The 22,603-nt window shown below is 58.1% G+C and overlaps 1 protein-coding gene across 1 annotated transcript in view; it reads left to right on the forward strand.

Annotated features, from left to right (window-relative positions):
- The window catches only part of THBS3 (thrombospondin 3), a 91,826-nt gene extending 72,573 nt beyond the window's left edge, over positions 1 to 19,253 (forward strand). Inside the window, exons 16-23 of the mRNA XM_075330637.1 lie at positions 8,118 to 8,170; positions 8,242 to 8,435; positions 13,401 to 13,579; positions 13,672 to 13,720; positions 13,791 to 13,987; positions 15,934 to 16,106; positions 17,641 to 17,780; positions 18,987 to 19,253. Of these exons, the coding sequence (XP_075186752.1) occupies positions 8,118 to 8,170; positions 8,242 to 8,435; positions 13,401 to 13,579; positions 13,672 to 13,720; positions 13,791 to 13,987; positions 15,934 to 16,106; positions 17,641 to 17,780; positions 18,987 to 19,045 (1,044 nt within the window). The 3' untranslated portion in view covers positions 19,046 to 19,253. The remainder of the gene's footprint in view (positions 1 to 8,117; positions 8,171 to 8,241; positions 8,436 to 13,400; positions 13,580 to 13,671; positions 13,721 to 13,790; positions 13,988 to 15,933; positions 16,107 to 17,640; positions 17,781 to 18,986) is intronic.
- Positions 19,254 to 22,603: the final 3,350 nt, after the last annotated feature.

Here is a 22,603-nt window from a genome sequence, read left to right on the forward strand (position 1 = left end):
GCTGCAGGTTTATCCATTCTGAGGCAGTATGTGTGTGACAAGTAGCTGCAGGTTTATCCAATCTGAGGCAGTATGTGTGTGACAAGTAGCTGCAGGTTTATCCATTCTGAGGCAGTACGTGTGTGACAAGTAGCTGCAGGTTTATCCATTCTGAGGCAGTACGTGTGTGACAAGTAGCTGCAGGTTTATCCAATCTGAGGCAGTATGTGTGTGACAAGTAGCTGCAGGTTTATCCAATCTGAGGCAGTATGTGTGTGACAAGTAGCTGCAGGTTTATCCAATCTGAGGCAGTATGTGTGTGACAAGTAGCTGCAGGTTTATCCAATCTGAGGCAGTATGTGTGTGACAAGTAGCTGCAGGTTTATCCATTCTGAGGCAGTACGTGTGTGACAAGTAGCTGCAGGTTTATCCATTCTGAGGCAGTATGTGTGTGACAAGTAGCTGCAGGTTTATCCAATCTGAGGCAGTCTGTGTGTGACAAGTAGCTGCAGGTTTATCCATTCTGAGGCAGTACGTGTGTGACAAGTAGCTGTAGGTTTATCCATTCTGAGGCAGTACGTGTGTGACAAGTATCTGCAGGTTTATCCAATCTGAGGCAGTATGTGTGTGACAAGTAGCTGCAGGTTTACCCAATCTGAGGTAGTACGTGTGTGACAAGTAGCTGCAGGTTTACCCAATCTGAGGCAGTACGTGTGTGACAAGTAGCTGCAGGTTTATCCATTCTGAGGCAGTACGTGTGTGACAAGTAGCTGCAGGTTTATCCATTCTGAGGCAGTACGTGTGTGACAAGTAGCTGTAGGTTTATCCATTCTGAGGCAGTACGTGTGTGACAAGTATCTGCAGGTTTATCCAATCTGAGGCAGTCTGTGTGTGACAAGTATCTGCAGGTTTATCCAATCTGAGGCAGTCTGTGTGTGACAAGTAGCTGCAGGTTTATCCAATCTGAGGCAGTCTGTGTGTGACAAGTAGCTGCAGGTTTATCCAATCTGAGGCAGTACGTGTGTGACAAGTAGCTGCAGGCTTATCCAATCTGAAGCAGTACGTGTGTGACAAGTAGCTGCAGGTTTATCCATTCTGAGGCAGTACGTGTGTGACAAGTAGCTGTAGGTTTATCCATTCTGAGGCAGTACGTGTGTGACAAGTAGCTGTAGGTTTATCCATTCTGAGGCAGTACGTGTGTGACAAGTAGCTGCAGGTTTATCCAATCTGAGGCAGTCTGTGTGTGACAAGTAGCTGCAGGTTTATCCATTCTGAGGCAGTATGTGTGTGACAAGTAGCTGCAGGTTTATCCAATCTGAAGCAGTACGTGTGTGACAAGTAGCTGTAGGTTTATCCATTCTGAGGCAGTACGTGTGTGACAAGTAGCTGCAGGTTTATCCAATCTGAAGCAGTACGTGTGTGACAAGTAGCTGCAGGTTTATCCAATCTGAGGCAGTACGTGTGTGACAAGTAGCTGCAGGTTTATCCAATCTGAGGCAGTATGTGTGTGACAAGTAGCTGCATGTTTATCCATTCTGAGGCAGTAAGTGTGTGACAAGTAGCTGCAGGTTTATCCATTCTGAGGCAGTATGTGTGTGACAAGTAGCTGCAGGTTTATCCAATCTGAGGCAGTACGTGTGTGACAAGTAGCTGCAGGTTTATCCATTCTGAGGCAGTACGTGTGTGACAAGTAGCTGCAGGTTTATCCATTCTGAGGCAGTACGTGTGTGACAAGTAGCTGCAGGTTTATCCATTCTGAGGCAGTACGTGTGTGACAAGTAGCTGCAGGTTTATCCAATCTGAGGCAGTATGTGTGTGACAAGTAGCTGCAGGTTTATCCAATCTGAGGCAGTATGTGTGTGACAAGTAGCTGCAGGTTTATCCAATCTGAGGCAGTATGTGTGTGACAAGTAGCTGCAGGTTTATCCATTCTGAGGCAGTACGTGTGTGACAAGTAGCTGCAGGTTTATCCATTCTGAGGCAGTATGTGTGTGACAAGTAGCTGCAGGTTTATCCATTCTGAGGCAGTACGTGTGTGACAAGTAGCTGTAGGTTTATCCATTCTGAGGCAGTACGTGTGTGACAAGTAGCTGTAGGTTTATCAATTCTGAGGCAGTACGTGTGTGACAAGTATCTGCAGGTTTATCCAATCTGAGGCAGTATGTGTGTGACAAGTAGCTGCAGGTTTATCCATTCTGAGGCAGTACGTGTGTGACAAGTAGCTGCAGGTTTATCCAATCTGAGGCAGTACGTGTGTGACAAGTAGCTGCAGGTTTATCCAATCTGAAGCAGTACGTGTGTGACAAGTAGCTGCAGGTTTATCCATTCTGAGGCAGTACGTGTGTGACAAGTAGCTGTAGGTTTATCCATTCTGAGGCAGTACGTGTGTGACAAGTAGCTGCAGGCTTATCCAATCTGAAGCAGTACGTGTGTGACAAGTAGCTGCAGGTTTATCCATTCTGAGGCAGTATGTGTGTGACAAGTAGCTGCAGGTTTATCCATTCTGAGGCAGTACGTGTGTGACAAGTAGCTGCAGGTTTATCCATTCTGAGGCAGTACGTGTGTGACAAGTAGATGCAGGTTTATCCAATCTGAGGCAGTACGTGTGTGACAAGTAGCTGCAGGTTTATCCAATCTGAGGCAGTACGTGTGTGACAAGTAGCTGCAGGTTTATCCAATCTGAGGCAGTACGTGTGTGACAAGTAGCTGCAGGTTTATCCAATCTGAGGCAGTATGTGTGTGACAAGTAGCTGCAGGTTTATCCAATCTGAGGCAGTATGTGTGTGACAAGTAGCTGCAGGTTTATCCAATCTGAGGCAGTATGTGTGTGACAAGTAGCTGCAGGTTTACCCAATCTGAGGCAGTACGTGTGTGACAAGTAGCTGCAGGTTTACCCAATCTGAGGCAGTACGTGTGTGACAAGTAGCTGCAGGTTTACCCAATCTGAGGCAGTACGTGTGTGACAAGTAGCTGCAGGTTTACCCAATCTGAGGCAGTACGTGTGTGACAAGTAGCTGCAGGTTTATCCAATCTGAGGCAGTACGTGTGTGACAAGTAGCTGCAGGTTTATCCATTCTGAGGCAGTATGTGTGTGACAAGTAGCTGCAGGTTTATCCAATCTGAGGCAGTCTGTGTGTGACAAGTAGCTGCAGGTTTATCCAATCTGAGGCAGTACGTGTGTGACAAGTAGCTGCAGGTTTACCCAATCTGAGGCAGTACGTGTGTGACAAGTAGCTGCAGGTTTACCCAATCTGAGGCAGTACGTGTGTGACAAGTAGCTGCAGGTTTACCCAATCTGAGGCAGTACGTGTGTGACAAGTAGCTGCAGGTTTATCCATTCTGAGGCAGTACGTGTGTGACAAGTAGCTGTAGGTTTATCCATTCTGAGGCAGTACGTGTGTGACAAGTAGCTGTAGGTTTATCAATTCTGAGGCAGTACGTGTGTGACAAGTATCTGCAGGTTTATCCAATCTGAGGCAGTATGTGTGTGACAAGTAGCTGCAGGTTTATCCATTCTGAGGCAGTACGTGTGTGACAAGTAGCTGCAGGTTTATCCAATCTGAGGCAGTACGTGTGTGACAAGTAGCTGCAGGTTTATCCAATCTGAAGCAGTACGTGTGTGACAAGTAGCTGCAGGTTTATCCATTCTGAGGCAGTACGTGTGTGACAAGTAGCTGTAGGTTTATCCATTCTGAGGCAGTACGTGTGTGACAAGTAGCTGCAGGTTTATCCAATCTGAGGCAGTCTGTGTGTGACAAGTAGCTGCAGGCTTATCCAATCTGAAGCAGTACGTGTGTGACAAGTAGCTGCAGGTTTATCCATTCTGAGGCAGTATGTGTGTGACAAGTAGCTGCAGGTTTATCCATTCTGAGGCAGTACGTGTGTGACAAGTAGCTGCAGGTTTATCCATTCTGAGGCAGTACGTGTGTGACAAGTAGATGCAGGTTTATCCAATCTGAGGCAGTACGTGTGTGACAAGTAGCTGCAGGTTTATCCAATCTGAGGCAGTACGTGTGTGACAAGTAGCTGCAGGTTTATCCAATCTGAGGCAGTACGTGTGTGACAAGTAGCTGCAGGTTTATCCAATCTGAGGCAGTATGTGTGTGACAAGTAGCTGCAGGTTTATCCAATCTGAGGCAGTATGTGTGTGACAAGTAGCTGCAGGTTTATCCAATCTGAGGCAGTATGTGTGTGACAAGTAGCTGCAGGTTTACCCAATCTGAGGCAGTACGTGTGTGACAAGTAGCTGCAGGTTTACCCAATCTGAGGCAGTACGTGTGTGACAAGTAGCTGCAGGTTTACCCAATCTGAGGCAGTACGTGTGTGACAAGTAGCTGCAGGTTTACCCAATCTGAGGCAGTACGTGTGTGACAAGTAGCTGCAGGTTTATCCAATCTGAGGCAGTACGTGTGTGACAAGTAGCTGCAGGTTTATCCATTCTGAGGCAGTATGTGTGTGACAAGTAGCTGCAGGTTTATCCAATCTGAGGCAGTCTGTGTGTGACAAGTAGCTGCAGGTTTATCCAATCTGAGGCAGTACGTGTGTGACAAGTAGCTGCAGGTTTACCCAATCTGAGGCAGTACGTGTGTGACAAGTAGCTGCAGGTTTACCCAATCTGAGGCAGTACGTGTGTGACAAGTAGCTGCAGGTTTACCCAATCTGAGGCAGTACGTGTGTGACAAGTAGCTGCAGGTTTACCCAATCTGAGGCAGTATGTGTGTGACAAGTAGCTGCAGGTTTATCCATTCTGAGGCAGTACGTGTGTGACAAGTAGCTGCAGGTTTATCCATTCTGAGGCAGTATGTGTGTGACAAGTAGCTGCAGGTTTACCCAATCTGAGGCAGTACGTGTGTGACAAGTAGCTGCAGGTTTATCCATTCTGAGGCAGTCTGTGTGTGACAAGTAGCTGCAGGTTTATCCAATCTGAGGCAGTATGTGTGTGACAAGTAGCTGTAGGTTTATCCATTCTGAGGCAGTATGTGTGTGACAAGTAGCTGTAGGTTTATCCAATCTGAGGCAGTATGTGTGTGACAAGTAGCTGCAGGTTTATCCATTCTGAGGCAGTATGTGTGTGACAAGTAGCTGCAGGTTTATCCATTCTGAGGCAGTATGTGTGTGACAAGTAGCTGCAGGTTTACCCAATCTGAGGCAGTACGTGTGTGACAAGTAGCTGCAGGTTTATCCATTCTGAGGCAGTATGTGTGTGACAAGTAGCTGCAGGTTTACCCAATCTGAGGCAGTACGTGTGTGACAAGTAGCTGCAGGTTTATCCATTCTGAGGCAGTCTGTGTGTGACAAGTAGCTGCAGGTTTATCCATTCTGAGGCAGTATGTGTGTGACAAGTAGCTGCAGGTTTACCCAATCTGAGGCAGTATGTGTGTGACAAGTAGCTGTAGGTTTATCCATTCTGAGGCAGTATGTGTGTGACAAGTAGCTGTAGGTTTATCCAATCTGAGGCAGTATGTGTGTGACAAGTAGCTGCAGGTTTATCCATTCTGAGGCAGTACGTGTGTGACAAGTAGCTGCATGTTTATCCATTCTGAGGCAGTATGTGTGTGACAAGTAGCTGCAGGTTTATCCATTCTGAGGCAGTATGTGTGTGACAAGTAGCTGCAGGTTTATCCAATCTGAGGCAGTCTGTGTGTGACAAGTAGCTGTAGGTTTATCCATTCTGAGGCAGTATGTGTGTGACAAGTAGCTGTAGGTTTATCCATTCTGAGGCAGTATGTGTGTGACAAGTAGCTGCAGGTTTATCCATTCTGAGGCAGTACGTGTGTGACAAGTAGCTGCAGGTTTCTCCAATCTGAGGCAGTACGTGTGTGACAAGTAGCTGCAGGTTTATCCATTCTGAGGCAGTATGTGTGTGACAAGTAGCTGTAGGTTTATCCAATCTGAGGCAGTCTGTGTGTGACAAGTAGCTGCAGGTTTATCCATTCTGAGGCAGTATGTGTGTGACAAGTAGCTGCAGGTTTACCCAATCTGAGGCAGTATGTGTGTGACAAGTAGCTGCAGGTTTACCCAATCTGAGGCAGTATGTGTGTGACAAGTAGCTGCAGGTTTATCCAATCTGAGGCAGTATGTGTGTGACAAGTAGCTGTAGGTTTATCCAATCTGAGGCAGTATGTGTGTGACAAGTAGCTGCAGGTTTATCCATTCTGAGGCAGTACGTGTGTGACAAGTAGCTGCAGGTTTCTCCAATCTGAGGCAGTACGTGTGTGACAAGTAGCTGCAGGTTTATCCATTCTGAGGCAGTATGTGTGTGACAAGTAGCTGTAGGTTTATCCATTCTGAGGCAGTACGTGTGTGACAAGTAGCTGCAGGTTTATCCATTCTGAGGCAGTACGTGTGTGACAAGTAGCTGCAGGTTTATCCATTCTGAGGCAGTATGTGTGTGACAAGTAGCTGCAGGTTTATCCATTCTGAGGCAGTATGTGTGTGACAAGTAGCTGTAGGTTTATCCATTCTGAGGCAGTACGTGTGTGACAAGTAGCTGCAGGTTTATCCATTCTGAGGCAGTCTGTGTGTGACAAGTAGCTGCAGGCTTATCCAATCTGCCATTCAGTCTTCTCAGCACCCCCCTCTGGGCTGCGGCACCGAGCGGACCACTATGGTAACCGAGGGACATCTTGGACTGCGCAGCTTCTCCTTGACATCGCTTAATGTGTGGGCAATATGGGAGCCACAGCTGCGGGCCCCTGAGGGTTACTGGGATTAGACATTTCCACACTTGTTAACCCCTGCAGGGTGTGACTCACCGCTCCAGCCGCTGCTGGTCTTTTTGGTACACAGGATCCTGTTGGTGATGCCAGGAAAAAGCTGTACTGTGCCGCCGCCCCCGGTAGGCCTCTGATGTGGCCGTACTGGGCGCGAGCAACAGGCTTTTATGATAGGGTTTTTGGGGGGTTAAAAATATTAAAAAGTGGGAGAGAAAAATAAGAGTTTGTGCCACCAGTTGGGATGTTTGGCCTTGTAATGGCCGGCACTGCTGGAGGTGGTGATGCACAGTCAGAGGGTTGTCCCCTGCCCGCACTAGGGCTGGTTACTGGGGATTGTGAGGTGGGGATGACGCAGCAGAGAATAATCCGCCACAGACAGGGCAGGAGCTGTCACCTGTTATTGGAGCTCAGCAGAACGGTCCGGAACATTCCTTACAGCCTTCACAATGATGGTGGTTTTTCCTGCCCCAGTGAGAGTTTGGCTCCCCTGCTGTTGGTGCTCATGTCCTCCTGCCGCTACTTCACTACCAGGGAGAAAGTGTCTTCAAAGCCTGAGATTTTCAAGACAAGAAAACTCTGGATCTTTAATCCCTTCCAGCGAGCAGCGACTCGAATCCTGAAGGAAAACTTACTGTTCTTCTAGATGTTTCCAGACTCAAATGTGTCACTGTGCTCCCTGGAAATTCACTGCTTCTTATAATAAGCCTAATAACAGTCTCAAAGTTTACCACTGACCTTGGAAGTCCTGGTGGCCTAGGGACTGATACCTGCCAATGTGCAGCTGTCCCTCCAGAGGTTTCACCAGTTACCTCAGGACAGGACGTCTCCATGTCACCTCCTCACTTCACTTCACACCGACTGCAACTGCCAGTGTCTAAATTTACCTCAGAACTCAGCTTCTCCCCTTCCTTCTTCTATGGCGGGAACACAAGCCTTGTTATAAGCTCAGGTGACCGGCCCCAGGAAGGGAGTGTGGGCAAATACGTGCAAGTGGTGACCGGCCCCAGGAAGGGAGTGCTGGCAAATGTGTGCATGTGGTGGTCGGCCCCAGGAAGGGAGTGCGGCCAAATACGTGCATGTGGTGGTCGGCCCCAGGAAGGGAGTGCGGGCAAATGTGTGCATGTGGTGACCGGCCCCAGGAAGGGAGTGCGGCCAAATACGGGCATGTGGTGGTCGGCCCCAGGAAGGGAGTGCGGGCAAATACGTGCATGTGGTGGTCGGCCCCAGGAAGGGAGTGCGGGCAAATGTGTGCATGTGGTGAACGGCCCCAGTAAGGGAGTGCGGGCAAATGTGTGCATGTGGTGAACGGCCCCAGGAACGGAGTGTGAGTAGCTGTATTCTGCCCTCTACATCTGTGTGTGTAGTATATACCCTCTCCTCTGTAGCTGTATCTTGCACTGTATCCTCCATTTCTTCCTGCAGTCGGATGCAGACAGCGATCTGGTGGGTGACATGTGTGACACCAATCAGGATAGGTGAGTCCTGTAGATTGGGGGGTGTATTTGTGCCCCTTGTACCTATGCTGACGCCTTCTATAACTCTTCAGGGACGGTGATGGTCATCAGGACTCTAAGGACAACTGTCCGGACGTTCCCAACAGCTCCCAGCTGGACTCCGATAATGATGGGGTTGGGGATGAGTGTGACCAAGACGACGATAATGATGGGGTCCCCGACTACATCCCCCCGGGACCGGACAACTGCCGACTCATCCACAACCCCAATCAAAAAGACAGTGATGGTGAGTGGAGGGCAGCGGTTGGGAGGTGCGGGGGATGGGGACTAATGGAGGTAATCTGCTCTGTGCCACGCGGGGGACGGGGACTAATGGAGGTAATCCGCTCTGTGCCACGCGGGGGACGGGGACTAATGGAGGTAATCCGCTCTGTGCCACGCGGGGGACGGGGGCTAATGGAGGTAATCCGCTCTGTGCCACGCGGGGGATGGGGACTAATGGAGGTAATCTGCTCTGTGCCACGCGGGGGACGGGGACTAATGGAGGTAATCCGCTCTGTGCCACGCGGGGGACGGGGGCTAATGGAGGTAATCCGCTCTGTGCCACGCGGGGGATGGGGACTAATGGAGGTAATCCGCTCTGTGCCCGCAGGGGACGGGGGCTAATGGAGGTAATCCGCTCTGTGCCACGCGGGGGACGGGGACTAATGGAGGTAATCCGCTCTGTGCCACGCGGGGGATGGGGACTAATGGAGGTAATCCGCTCTGTGCCCGCAGGGGACGGGGGTAATATAGGTAACTCGCTCTGTGCCCGCAGGGGACGGCGCTAATATAGGTAACTCGCTCTGTGCCCGCAGGGGACGGGGGCTAATATAGGTAACTCGCTCTGTGCCCGCAGGGGATGGGGATAATGTAGGTAACTCGCTCTGTGCCCGCAGGGGACGGGGACTAATATAGGTAACTCGCTCTGTGCCCGCAGGGGACGGGGGCTAATATAGGTAACTCGCTCTGTGCCCGCAGGGGACGGGGCTAATATAGGTAACTCGCTCTGTGCCCGCAGGGGACGGGGATAATATAGGTAACTCGCTCTGTGCCCGCAGGGGACGGGGCTAATATAGGTAACTCGCTCTGTGCCCGCAGGGGACGGGGCTAATATAGGTAACTCGCTCTGTGCCCGCAGGGGACGGGGGCTAATATAGGTAACTCGCTCTGTGCCCGCAGGGGACGGGGGCTAATATAGGTAACTCGCTCTGTGCCCGCAGGGGACGGGGCTAATATAGGTAACTCGCTCTGTGCCCGCAGGGGACGGGGCTAATATAGGTAACTGGCTCTGTGCCCGCAGGGGACAGGGCTAATATAGGTAACTCGCTCTGTGCCCGCAGGGGACGGGGGCTAATATAGGTAACTCGCTCTGTGCCCGCAGGGGACGGGGATAATATAGGTAACTCGCTCTGTGCCCGCAGGGGACGGGGATAATATAGGTAACTCGCTCTGTGCCCGCAGGGGACGGGGGCTAATATAGGTAACTCGCTCTGTGCCCGCAGGGGACGGGGATAATATAGGTAACTCGCTCTGTGCCCGCAGGGGACGGGGGCTAATATAGGTAACTCGCTCTGTGCCCGCAGGGGACGGGGCTAATATAGGTAACTCGCTCTGTGCCCGCAGGGGACGGGGATAATATAGGTAACTCGCTCTGTGCCCGCAGGGGACGGGGATAATATAGGTAACTCGCTCTGTGCCCGCAGGGGATGGGGATAATGTAGGTAACTCGCTCTGTGCCCGCAGGGGACGGGGGCTAATATAGGTAACTCGCTCTGTGCCCGCAGGGGACGGGGCTAATATAGGTAACTCGCTCTGTGCCCGCAGGGGACGGGGGCTAATATAGGTAACTCGCTCTGTGCCCGCAGGGGACGGGACTAATATAGGTAACTCGCTCTGTGCCCGCAGGGGACGGGGATAATATAGGTAACTCGCTCTGTGCCCGCAGGGGACGGGACTAATATAGGTAACTCGCTCTGTGCCCGCAGGGGACGGGGGATAATATAGGTAACTCGCTCTGTGCCCGCAGGGGACGGGGCTAATATAGGTAACTCGCTCTGTGCCCGCAGGGGACGGGGGCTAATATAGGTAACTCGCTCTGTGCCCGCAGGGGACGGGGGCTAATATAGGTAACTCGCTCTGTGCCCGCAGGGGACGGGACTAATATAGGTAACTCGCTCTGTGCCCGCAGGGGACGGGACTAATATAGGTAACTCGCTCTGTGCCCGCAGGGGACGGGGGAAAATATATAGGTAACTCGCTCTGTGCCCGCAGGGGACGGGGGAAAATATATAGGTAACTCGCTCTGTGCCCGCAGGGGACGGGGGCTAATATAGGTAACTCGCTCTGTGCCCGCAGGGGACGGGACTAATATAGGTAACTCGCTCTGTGCCCGCAGGGGACGGGGATAATATAGGTAACTCGCTCTGTGCCCGCAGGGGATGGGGATAATATAGGTAACTCGCTCTGTGCCCGCAGGGGACGGGGATAATATAGGTAACTCGCTCTGTTCCCGCAGCGGACGGGGCTAATATAGGTAACTCGCTCTGTGCCCGCAGGGGACGGGGATAATATAGGTAACTCGCTCTGTGCCCGCAGGGGATGGGGATAATGTAGGTAACTCGCTCTGTGCCCGCAGGGGACGGGGATAATATAGGTAACTCGCTCTGTTCCCGCAGCGGACGGGGCTAATATAGGTAACTCGCTCTGTGCCCGCAGGGGACGGGGCTAATATAGGTAACTCGCTCTGTGCCCGCAGGGGACGGGGCTAATATAGGTAACTCGCTCTGTGCCCGCAGGGGACGGGGATAATATAGGTAACTCGCTCTGTGCCCGCAGGGGACGGGGATAATATAGGTAACTCGCTCTGTGCCCGCAGGGGACGGGGATAATATAGGTAACTCGCTCTGTGCCCGCAGGGGACGGGGCTAATATAGGTAACTCGCTCTGTGCCCGCAGGGGACGGGGGCTAATATAGGTAACTCGCTCTGTGCCCGCAGGGGATGGGGATAATGTAGGTAACTCGCTCTGTGCCCGCAGGGGATGGGGATAATGTAGGTAACTCGCTCTGTGCCCGCAGGGGACGGGGGCTAATATAGGTAACTCGCTCTGTGCCCGCAGGGGACGGGGGCTAATATAGGTAACTCGCTCTGTGCCCGCAGGGGACGGGGCTAATATAGGTAACTCGCTCTGTGCCCGCAGGGGACGGGGATAATATAGGTAACTCGCTCTGTGCCCGCAGGGGACGGGGATAATATAGGTAACTCGCTCTGTGCCCGCAGGGGACGGGGATAATATAGGTAACTCGCTCTGTGCCCGCAGGGGACGGGACTAATATAGGTAACTCGCTCTGTGCCCGCAGGGGACGGGGGCTAATATAGGTAACTCGCTCTGTGCCCGCAGGGGACGGGACTAATATAGGTAACTCGCTCTGTGCCCGCAGGGGACGGGGCTAATATAGGTAACTCGCTCTGTGCCCGCAGGGGACGGGACTAATATAGGTAACTCGCTCTGTGCCCGCAGGGGATGGGGATAATATAGGTAACTCGCTCTGTGCCCGCAGGGGACGGGGGCTAATATAGGTAACTCGCTCTGTGCCCGCAGGGGACGGGGCTAATATAGGTAACTCGCTCTGTGCCCGCAGGGGACGGGGATAATATAGGTAACTCGCTCTGTGCCCGCAGGGGACGGGGATAATATAGGTAACTCGCTCTGTGCCCGCAGGGGACGGGGGCTAATATAGGTAACTCGTTCTGTGCCCGCAGGGGATGGGGATAATATAGGTAACTCGCTCTGTGCCCGCAGGGGACGGGGATAATGTAGGTAACTCGCTCTGTGCCCGCAGGGGACGGGGTTAATATAGGTAACTCGCTCTGTGCCCGCAGGGGACGGGGATAATATAGGTAACTCGCTCTGTGCCCGCAGGGGATGGGGATAATATAGGTAACTCGCTCTGTGCCCGCAGGGGACGGGGATAATATAGGTAACTCGCTCTGTGCCCGCAGGGGACGGGGATAATGTAGGTAACTCGCTCTGTGCCCGCAGGGGACGGGGGCTAATATAGGTAACTCGCTCTGTGCCCGCAGGGGACGGGGGAAAATATATAGGTAACTCGCTCTGTGCCCGCAGCGGACGGGGGCTAATATAGGTAACTCGCTCTGTGCCCGCAGGGGACGGGGCTAATATAGGTAACTCGCTCTGTGCCCGCAGGGGACGGGGATAATATAGGTAACTCGCTCTGTGCCCGCAGGGGACGGGGATAATATAGGTAACTCGCTCTGTGCCCGCAGGGGACGGGGATAATATAGGTAACTCGCTCTGTGCCCGCAGGGGACGGGGATAATATAGGTAACTCGCTCTGTGCCCGCAGGGGACGGGGGCTAATATAGGTAACTCGCTCTGTGCCCGTAGGGGACGGGACTAATATAGGTAACTCGCTCTGTGCCCGCAGGGGACGGGGATAATATAGGTAACTCGCTCTGTGCCCGCAGAGGACGGGACTAATATAGGTAACTCGCTCTGTGCCCGCAGGGGACGGGGGCTAATATAGGTAACTCGCTCTGTGCCCGCAGGGGACGGGGATAATATAGGTAACTCTCTCTGTGCCCGCAGGGGACGGGGATAATATAGGTAACTCTCTCTGTGCCCGCAGGGGACGGGGGCTAATATAGGTAACTCGCTCTGTGCCCGTAGGGGACGGGACTAATATAGGTAACTCGCTCTGTGCCCGCAGGGGACGGGGATAATTTAGGTAACTCGCTCTGTGCCCGCAGGGGACGGGGCTAATATAGGTAACTCGCTCTGTGCCCGCAGGGGACGGGGCTAATATAGGTAACTCGCTCTGTGCCCGCAGGGGACGGGGATAATATAGGTAACTCGCTCTGTGCCCGCAGGGGACGGGGATAATATAGGTAACTCGCTCTGTGCCCGCAGGGGACGGGGATAATATAGGTAACTCGCTCTGTGCCCGCAGGGGACGGGGATAATATAGGTAACTCGCTCTGTGCCCGCAGGGGACGGGGATAATATAGGTAACTCGCTCTGTGCCCGCAGGGGACGGGGATAATATAGGTAACTCGCTCTGTGCCCGCAGGGGACGGGGATAATATAGGTAACTCGCTCTGTGCCCGCAGGGGACGGGGATAATATAGGTAACTCGCTCTGTGCCCGCAGGGGATGGGGATAATATAGGTAACTCGCTCTGTGCCCGCAGGGGACGGCATCGGAGACGTGTGTGAGATCGACTTTGATAATGACTCTGTGGCGGACTCATACGACGTGTGCCCCGAGAGTGCGGAGGTCACCCTCACCGACTTCAGGGCCTACCAGACCGTCATCCTGGACCCCGAGGGGGATGCCCAGATAGACCCCAATTGGGTGGTGCTGAACCAGGTAATGGCTGCGGCCGCCCCATGCTGATGAGCATTACTGTCAGTCAGCTATTTCTCTCTGGTGTCAGCCTCTCCTTTGTGTCTTGTCCGCAGGGAATGGAGATTGTGCAGACCATGAACAGCGATCCGGGCCTGGCAGTGGGTAAGGGACACAGCATGGGAGCAATGACTGACCACAGCCATCATCAGCACTCATCTCCCCTCCCTCGCAGGGTACACCGCCTTCAATGGTGTGGACTTTGAGGGGACGTTCCACGTGAACACGGTGACGGATGACGACTACGCCGGCTTCATATTCAGCTACCAGGACAGCGCCAGTTTCTACGTCGTCATGTGGAAGCAGACGGAGCAGTCGTACTGGCAGGCAACGCCGTTCAGAGCCGTCGCAGAGCCGGGCCTGCAGCTGAAGGTGAGGAACCCGGGGCACTACAAGGCCCAGCAGAGGCTCCTGTACAGATATCGGGACTGCAAACCTCATCCACCCCCTGCATTATAGATGAGCGGGCCCCTGTCCCTGTGAGGCGGAAGGGGGGGCCCCTGTCCCTGTGAGGCGGAAGGGGGGGCCCCTGTCCCTGTGAGGCGGAAGGGGGGGCCCCTGTCCCTGTGAGGCGGAAGGGGGGGCCCCTGTCCCTGTGAGGCGGAAGGGGGGGCCCCTGTCCCTGTGAGGCGGAAGGGGGGGGTCCTGTCCCTGTGAGGCGGAAGGGGGGGCCCCTGTCCCTGTGAGGCGGAAGGGGGGGCCCCTGTCCCTGTGAGGCGGAGGGGGGGGGGGCCCCTGTCCCTGTGAGGCGGAGGGGGGGGGGCCCCTGTCCCTGTGAGGCGGAGGGGGGGGCCCCTGTCCCTGTGAGGCGGAGGGGGGGGGGCCCCTGTCCCTGTGAGGCGGAGGGGGGGGGGGGCCCTGTCCCTGTGAGGCGGAGGGGGGGGGGGGCCCCTGTCCCTGTGAGGCGGAGGGGGGGGGCCCCTGTCCCTGTGAGGCGGAGGGGGGGGGCCCCTGTCCCTGTGAGGCGGAGGGGGGGGGCCCCTGTCCCTGTGAGGCGGAGGGGGGGGGCCCCTGTCCCTGTGAGGCGGAGGGGGGGGGGGCCCCTGTCCCTGTGAGGCGGAGGGGGGGGGGGCCCCTGTCCCTGTGAGGCGGAGGGGGGGGGGGCCCCTGTCCCTGTGAGGCAGAGGGGGGGGGGGCCCTGTCCCTGTGAGGCGGAGGGGGGGGGGGGGCCCTGTCCCTGTGAGGCGGAGGGGGGGGGGCCCCTGACCCTGTGAGGCGGAGGGGGGGGGGCCCCTGTCCCTGTGAGGCGGAGGGGGGGGGGCCCCTGTCCCTGTGAGGCGGAGGGGGGGGGCCCCTGTCCCTGTGAGGCGGAGGGGGGGGGCCCCTGTCCCTGTGAGGCGGAGGGGGGGGGCCCCTGTCCCTGTGAGGCGGAGGGGGGGGGGCCCCTGTCCCTGTGAGGCGGAGGGGGGGGGGCCCCTGTCCCTGTGAGGCGGAGGGGGGGGGGGCCCTGTCCCTGTGAGGGGGGGGGGCCCCTGTCCCTGTGAGGGGGGGGGGGCCCTGTCCCTGTGAGGCGGAGGGGGGGGGCCCCTGTCCCTGTGAGGCGGAGGGGGGGGGGGCCCCTGTCCCTGTGAGGCGGAGGGGGGGGGGGCCCCTGTCCCTGTGAGGCGGAGGGGGGGGGCCCCTGTCCCTGTGAGGCGGAGGGGGGGGGGCCCCTGTCCCTGTGAGGCGGAGGGGGGGGGGGGCCCTGTCCCTGTGAGGGGGGGGGCCCCTGTCCCTGTGAGGGGGGGGGGGCCCTGTCCCTGTGAGGCGGAGGGGGGGGGGCCCCTGTCCCTGTGAGGCGGAGGGGGGGGGGCCCTGTCCCTGTGAGGCGGAGGGGGGGGGGGCCCTGTCCCTGTGAGGCGGAGGGGGGGGGGCCCTGTCCCTGTGAGGCGGAGGGGGGGGGCCCCTGTCCCTGTGAGGCGGAGGGGGGGGGCCCCTGTCCCTGTGAGGCGGAGGGGGGGGGCCCCCGTCCCTGTGAGGCGGAGGGGGGGGGGGCCCCCTGTCCCTGTGAGGCGGAGGGGGGGGGGGCCCCTGTCCCTGTGAGGCGGAGGGGGGGGGGGCCCCCTGTCCCTGTGAGGCGGAAGGGGGGGGGGCCCCCTGTCCCTGTGAGGCGGAAGGGGGGGGGGCCCCTGTCCCTGTGAGGCGGAAGGGGGGGCCCCTGTCCCTGTGTGTGAGGCGGAGGGGGGGGGGGTCCCTGTCCCTGTGAGGCGGAGGGGGGGGGGCCCCTGTCCCTGTGAGGCGGAGGGGTGGGGGGCCCCTGTCCCTGTGAGGCGGAGGGGCCCCGCTCCATACGCCGCGCCTCTGCCTTCAGCTTTATAATATACTGACTTCTTATCCAGGCAGTGAAATCAAAGACGGGTCCCGGGGAATATTTGCGGAACGCCTTGTGGCACACGGGACACACAGCCGACCAGGTGCGCCTCCTGTGGAAGGACCCCCGAAATGTCGGCTGGAAGGACAAGACCTCTTACCGCTGGCAACTCATACACCGGCCCCAGGTGGGCTATATCAGGTCAGTCAGTGCCCCTGACCCAGGGGTCTATATCTGTATCGGCACCTGCCCCGGGGGGTCTATATCTGTATCAGCACCTGCCCCGGGGGGTCTATATCTGTATCAGCACCTGCCCCGGGGGGTCTATATCTGTATCAGCACCTGCCCCGGGGGTCTATATCTGTATCAGCACCTGCCCCGGGGGTCTATATCTGTATCGGCACCTGCCCCGGGGGTCTATATCTGTATCAGCACCTGCCCCGGGGGTCTATATCTGTATCAGTACCTGCCCCGGGGGTCTATATCTGTATCGGCACCTGCCCCGGGGGTCTATATCTGTATCGGCACCTGCCCCGGGGGTCTATATCTGTATCAGTACCTGCCCCGGGGGTCTATATCTGTATCAGTACCTGCCCCGGGGGGTTTATATCTGTATCAGCACCTGCCCCGGGGGTCTATATCTGTATCAGTACCTGCCCCGGGGGTCTATATCTGTATCAGCACCTGCCCCGGGGGTCTATATCTGTATCTGCACCTGCCCCGGGGGTCTATATCTGTATCAGTACCTGCCCCGGGGGTCTATATCTGTATCAGTACCTGCCCCGAGGGTCTATATCTGTATCGGCACCTGCCCCGGGGGGCCTATATCTGTATCGGCACCTGCCCCGCGTGGGCCTATATCTGTATCGGCACCTGCCCCGGGGGCCTATATCTGTATCGGCACCTGCCCCGGGGGCCTATATCTGTATCGGCACCTGCCCCGGGGGTCTATATCTGTATCGGCACCTGCCCCGGGGGTCTATATCTGTATCGGCACCTGCCCCGGGGGTCTATATCTGTATCGGCACCTGCCCCGGGGGCCTATATCTGTATCGGCACCTGCCCCGGGGGTCTATATCTGTATCGGCACCTGCCCCGGGTGTCTATATCTGTATCTGCACCTGCCCCGGGGGTCTATATCTGTATCAGCACCTGCCCCGGGGGGGTCTATATCTGTATCGGCACCTGCCCCGGGTGTCTATATCTGTATCTGCACCTGCCCCGGGGGTCTATATCTGTATCGGCACCTGCCCCGGGGGTCTATATCTGTATTGGTCCTTTTGGATGGTGTTGGGGACCCCTTAGTTACTGTTGGGGGTTGCTTGTTGCCCTTCTTGTATCCGCTCCTGTTTGTTTCCAGGCCTCCCTCTGTGACATTAGGGGGTTAATGGTTCCTGTGGGGGCAGATATCCCCTCTCTTCTCTCCGGAGGGGATGATATCAGCGGGGTGCGGGGCTGACAGTCCTTTTGGGCATCTCCCCGGTAACACAATCCCTGTCAGGAATGCCTGGCAGGACGGCAGCGAGCGGCCATTCATATGGAAACGCGCTGGACAATGCTGGTCTTCTGGGAACGGCTTTGTGCTGGACCCTTAGAGGTGACCCCAGTGCCGGCCCACCGCCAGCCCACCGCCAGGGCTGCCAGCGCTGAGGTCATGGGATGGGAGCGCGGCCGAGCGACGTGCGCAGGCAGACTAAGCAGCCTGGTGTGGATGCTCACGCTCTGCCTCCTCTAGGGTGAAGCTGTACGAGGGCGTGGACCTGGTGGCCGACTCCGGGGTCATCATAGACACCACCATGCGCGGAGGCCGACTAGGGGCGTTCTGCTTCTCCCAGGAGAACATCATCTGGTCCAACCTGCAGTACAGGTGTAACGGTGAGTGCAGGTGACGGTGTGTGCTGCTAGGAGATGTGCGCATGCTGCTGAACGGTGCGACACTGTGCAGTGCGGCGTGCTGCTGGACAGTGCAATACGGTGCGATGCTGGATGGTGCGACAGTGTGTGGCGTAGTGCTGGAGGGTGTGTGGCGTAGTGCTGCAGGGTGTGTGGCGTAGTGCTGGAGGGTGTGCGGCGTGCTGCTGGAGGGTGGGCGGCGTGCTGCTGGAGGGTGGGCGGCGTGCTGCTGGAGGGTGTACGGCGTAGTGCTGGAGGGTGTGCGGCGTAGTGCTGGAGGGTGGGCGGCGTAGTGCTGGAGGGTGGGCGGCGTGCTGCTGGAGGGTGGGCGGCGTGCTGCTGGAGGATGCGCGGCGTAGTGCTGGAGGGTGCGCGGCGTAGTGCTGGAGGGTGGGCGGCGTGCTGCTGGAGGGTGGGCGGCGTGCTGCTGGAGGGTGTACGGCGTAGTTCTGGAGGGTGTACGGCGTAGTTCTGGAGGGTGTACGGCGTAGTGCTGGAGGGTGTACGGCGTAGTGCTGGAGGGTGTACGGCGTAGTGCTGGAGGGTGTACAACGTGCTGCTGGAGGGTGTACGGCGTAGTGCTGGAGGGTGGGCGGCGTGCTGCTGGAGGGTGGGCGGCGTGCTGCTGGAGGGTGGGCGGCGTGCTGCTGGAGGGTGGGCGGCGTGCTGCTGGAGAGTGGGCGGCGTAGTCCTGGAGGGTGGGCGGCGTGCTGCTGGAGGGTGGGCGGCGTGCTGCTGGAGGGTGGGCGGCGTGCTGCTGGAGGGTGTGCGGCGTAGTTCTGGAGGGTGGGCGGCGTGCTGCTGGAGGGTGTACGGCGTGCTGCTGGAGGGTGGGCGGCGTGGTGCTGGAGGGTGGGCGGCGTGGTGCTGGAGGGTGGGCGGCGTGGTGCTGGAGGGTGGGCGGCGTGGTGCTGGAGGGTGGGCGGCGTGGTGCTGGAGGGTGGGCGGCGTGGTGCTGGAGGGTGGGCGGCGTGGTGCTGGAGGGTGGGCGGCGTGCTGCTGGACGTCACACCGTCCAGCAGCGAGGCGCACACCATCGCACCGTCCAGCAGTGGGACGGATGCTGTCCAGGAGGATGGTGCTGGGAGGGGTGTAAGTTTTGGGTAGTTGGACCCTGTAACGTGGCGGTGCCGGGCGGGGCAGGGGCTATCGGCGGTCTCACCACTCTCACGGTTTCCTCTCTCGCAGACACCATTCCAGAGGACTTTGAGCCATACAGAAGGATTGTGTTGGAAGGACGGGAATAGGCCCCACTCTGTGCTTCAGCGCCGCGCCCGGGGGTCCGCACATTCCATGTGTGGAGAGGACCCCTCTGTCAGGAGTCGCTGATGTGCGAGAAAGGGGAGGCCGGACATGTGGACATGAGACTGGAGCTGCCCCGTCAGCAGGAGGGTGAGAGGCCCTGCGCCCCGTGTGACGCCCCGCACCCACCATAAATGGCTGGAGGATTTATAACCCCCGTCTGCTGTGTGCTTCATCTCACTCTTAGGACACGCAGAGCATCGCAGCTGTGACAGGGGGGTCCGCAGAGCATCGCAGCTGTGACAGGGGGGTCCGCAGAGCATCGCAGCTGTGACAGGGGGGGTCCGCAGAGCATCGCAGCTGTGACAGGGGGGTCCGCAGAGCATCGCAGCTGTGACAAGGGGGTCTGCAGAGCATCACAGCTGTGACAGGGGGGTCCGCAGAGCATCGCAGCTGTGACAAGTGGGTCTGCAGAGCATCACAGCTGTGACAGGGGGGTCCGCGGAGCATCGCAGCTGTGACAGGGGGTCCGCAGAGCATCGCAGCTGTGCCAGGGGGGTCCGCAGAGCATCGCAGCTGTGACAAGTGGGTCTGCAGAGCATCGCAGCTGTGACGGGGGTCCGCAGAGCATCGCAGCTGTGACGGGGTCCGCAGAGCATTGCAGCTGTGACAGGGGGATCCGCAGAGCATCACAGCTGTGACAAGGGGGTCTGCAGAGCATCACAGCTGACGGGGTCTGCAGAGCATCACAGCTGACGGGGTCTGCAGAGCATCACAGCTGTGACAGGGGGGTCCGCAGAGCATCACAGCTGTGACAGGGGGTCCGCAGAGCATCGCAGCTGTGACAAGTGGGTCTGCAGAGCATCGCAGCTGTGACGGGGGTCCGCAGAGCATCGCAGCTGTGACAGGGTCCGCAGAGCATCGCAGCTGTGACGGGGTCCGCAGAGCATCGCAGCTGTGACGGGGTCCGCAGAGCATCGCAGCTGTGACGGGGTCCGCAGAGCATCGCAGCTGTGACGGGGTCCGCAGAGCATCGCAGCTGTGACGGGGTCCGCAGAGCATCGCAGCTGTGACAGGGGGATCCGCAGAGCATCGCAGCTCTGACAGGGGGATCCGCAGAGCATCGCAGCTGTGACAGGGGGATCCGCAGAGCATCGCAGCTGTGACAAGGGGGTCTGCAGAGCATCACAGCTGACTGGGTCCGCAGAGCATCGCAGCTGTGACAAGGGGGTCTGCAGTGCATCACAGCTGTGACAGGGGGGTCTGCACAGCATCGCAGCTGTGACGGGGGTCCGCAGAGCATCGCAGCTGTGACGGGATTGCAGAGCATCGCAGCTGTGACAGGGGGTCCGCAGAGCATCGCAGCTGTGACAGGGGGTCCGCAGAGCATCGCAGCTGTGACAGGGGGGTCCGCAGAGCATCGCAGCTGTGACAGGGGGGTCCGCAGAGCATCGCAGCTGTGACAGGGGGTCCGCAGAGCATCGCAGCTGTGACAGGGGGGTCCGCAGAGCATCGCAGCTGTGACAGGGGGGTCCGCAGAGCATCGCAGCTGTGACAGGGGCTCCGCAGAGCATCGCAGCTGTGACAGGGGGGTCCGCAGAGCATCGCAGCTGTGACAGGGGGTCCGTAGAGCATCGCAGCTGTGACAGGGGGTCCGCAGAGCATCGCAGCTGTGACAGGGGGTCCGCAGAGCATCGCAGCTGTGACAGGGGGGTCCGCAGAGCATCGCAGCTGTGACAGGGGGGTCCGCAGAGCATCGCAGCTGTGACAGGGGGGTCCGCAGAGCATCGCAGCTGTGACAGGGGGGTCCGCAGAGCATCGCAGCTGTGACAGGGGGGTCCGCAGAGCATCGCAGCTGTGACGGGTCCGCAGAGCATCGCAGCTGTGACGGGGTCCGCAGAGCATCGCAGCTGTGACGGGGTCCGCAGAGCATCGCAGCTGTGACGGGGTCCGCAGAGCATCGCAGCTGTGACGGGGTCCGCAGAGCATCGCAGCTCTGACAGGGGGATCCGCAGAGCATCGCAGCTGTGACAGGGGGATCCGCAGAGCATCGCAGCTGTGACAAGGGGGTCTGCAGAGCATCACAGCTGACTGGGTCCGCAGAGCATCGCAGCTGTGACAAGGGGGTCTGCAGTGCATCACAGCTGTGACAGGGGGGTCTGCACAGCATCGCAGCTGTGACGGGGGTCCGCAGAGCATCGCAGCTGTGACAGGGGATTGCAGAGCATCGCAGCTGTGACAGGGGGGTCCGCAGAGCATCGCAGCTGTGACAGGGGGGTCCGCAGAGCATCGCAGCTGTGACAGGGGGTCCGCAGAGCATCGCAGCTGTGACAGGGGGGTCCGCAGAGCATCGCAGCTGTGACAGGGGGGTCCGCAGAGCATCGCAGCTGTGACAGGGGGGGTCCGCAGAGCATCGCAGCTGTGACAGGGGGGTCCGCAGAGCATCGCAGCTGTGACAGGGGGGTCCGTAGAGCATCGCAGCTGTGACAGGGGGTCCGCAGAGCATCGCAGCTGTGACAGGGGGTCCGCAGAGCATCGCAGCTGTGACAGGGGGGTCCGCAGAGCATCGCAGCTGTGACAGGGGGGTCCGCAGAGCATCGCAGCTGTGACAGGGGGTCCGCAGAGCATCGCAGCTGTGTTAGAGGGGATTGCAGAGCATCGCAGCTGTGACTGGGTCTGCAGAGCATCACAGCTGTGATAGAGGGGATTGCAGAGCATCGCAGCTGTGACGGGGGTCCGCAGATCATCGCAGCTGTGATGGAGGGGATTGCAGAGCATCGAAGCTGTGACGGGGTCCGCAGAGCATCGCAGCTGTGACAGGGGGGTCCGCAGAGCATCGCAGCTGTGACAGGGGGGTCCGCAGAGCATCGCAGCTGTGACGGGGGTCCGCAGAGCATCGCAGCTGTGATAGAGGGGATTGCAGAGCATCGCAGCTGTGACAGGGGGGTCCGCAGAGCATCGCAGCTGTGATAGAGGGGATTGCAGAGCATCGCAGCTGTGACGGGGTCCGCAGAGCATCACAGCTGTGATAGAGGGGATTGCAGAGCATCGCAGCTGTGACAGGGGGTCCGCAGAGCATCGCAGCTGTGACAGGGGGTCCGCAGAGCATCGCAGCTGTGACAGGGGGTCCGCAGAGCATCGCAGCTGTGACAGGGGGGTCCGCAGAGCATCGCAGCTGTGATAGATGGGATTGCAGAGCATCGCAGCTGTGACGGGGGGTCCGCAGAGCATCACAGCTGTGATGGAGGGGATTGCAGAGCATCGCAGCTGTGACAGGGGGGTCCGCAGAGCATCGCAGCTGTGACAGGGGGATCCGCAGAGCAATCGCAACTGTGACAGGGGGGTCCGCAGAGCAATCGCAGCTGTGACAGGGGGGTCCGCAGAGCATCGCAGCTGTGACGGGGGTCCGCAGAGCATCGCAGCTGTGACAGGGTCTGCAGAGCATCACAGCTGTGATAGAGGGGATTGCAGAGCATCACAGCTGTGACGGGGATCCGCAGAGCATCACAGCTGTGATGGAGGGGATTGCAGAGCATCGCAGCTGTGACAGGGGGGTCCGCGGA

This window comes from Anomaloglossus baeobatrachus, chromosome 12, assembly GCF_048569485.1.
Source record: "Anomaloglossus baeobatrachus isolate aAnoBae1 chromosome 12, aAnoBae1.hap1, whole genome shotgun sequence".
NCBI classification, from domain to species: domain Eukaryota; kingdom Metazoa; phylum Chordata; class Amphibia; order Anura; family Aromobatidae; genus Anomaloglossus; species Anomaloglossus baeobatrachus.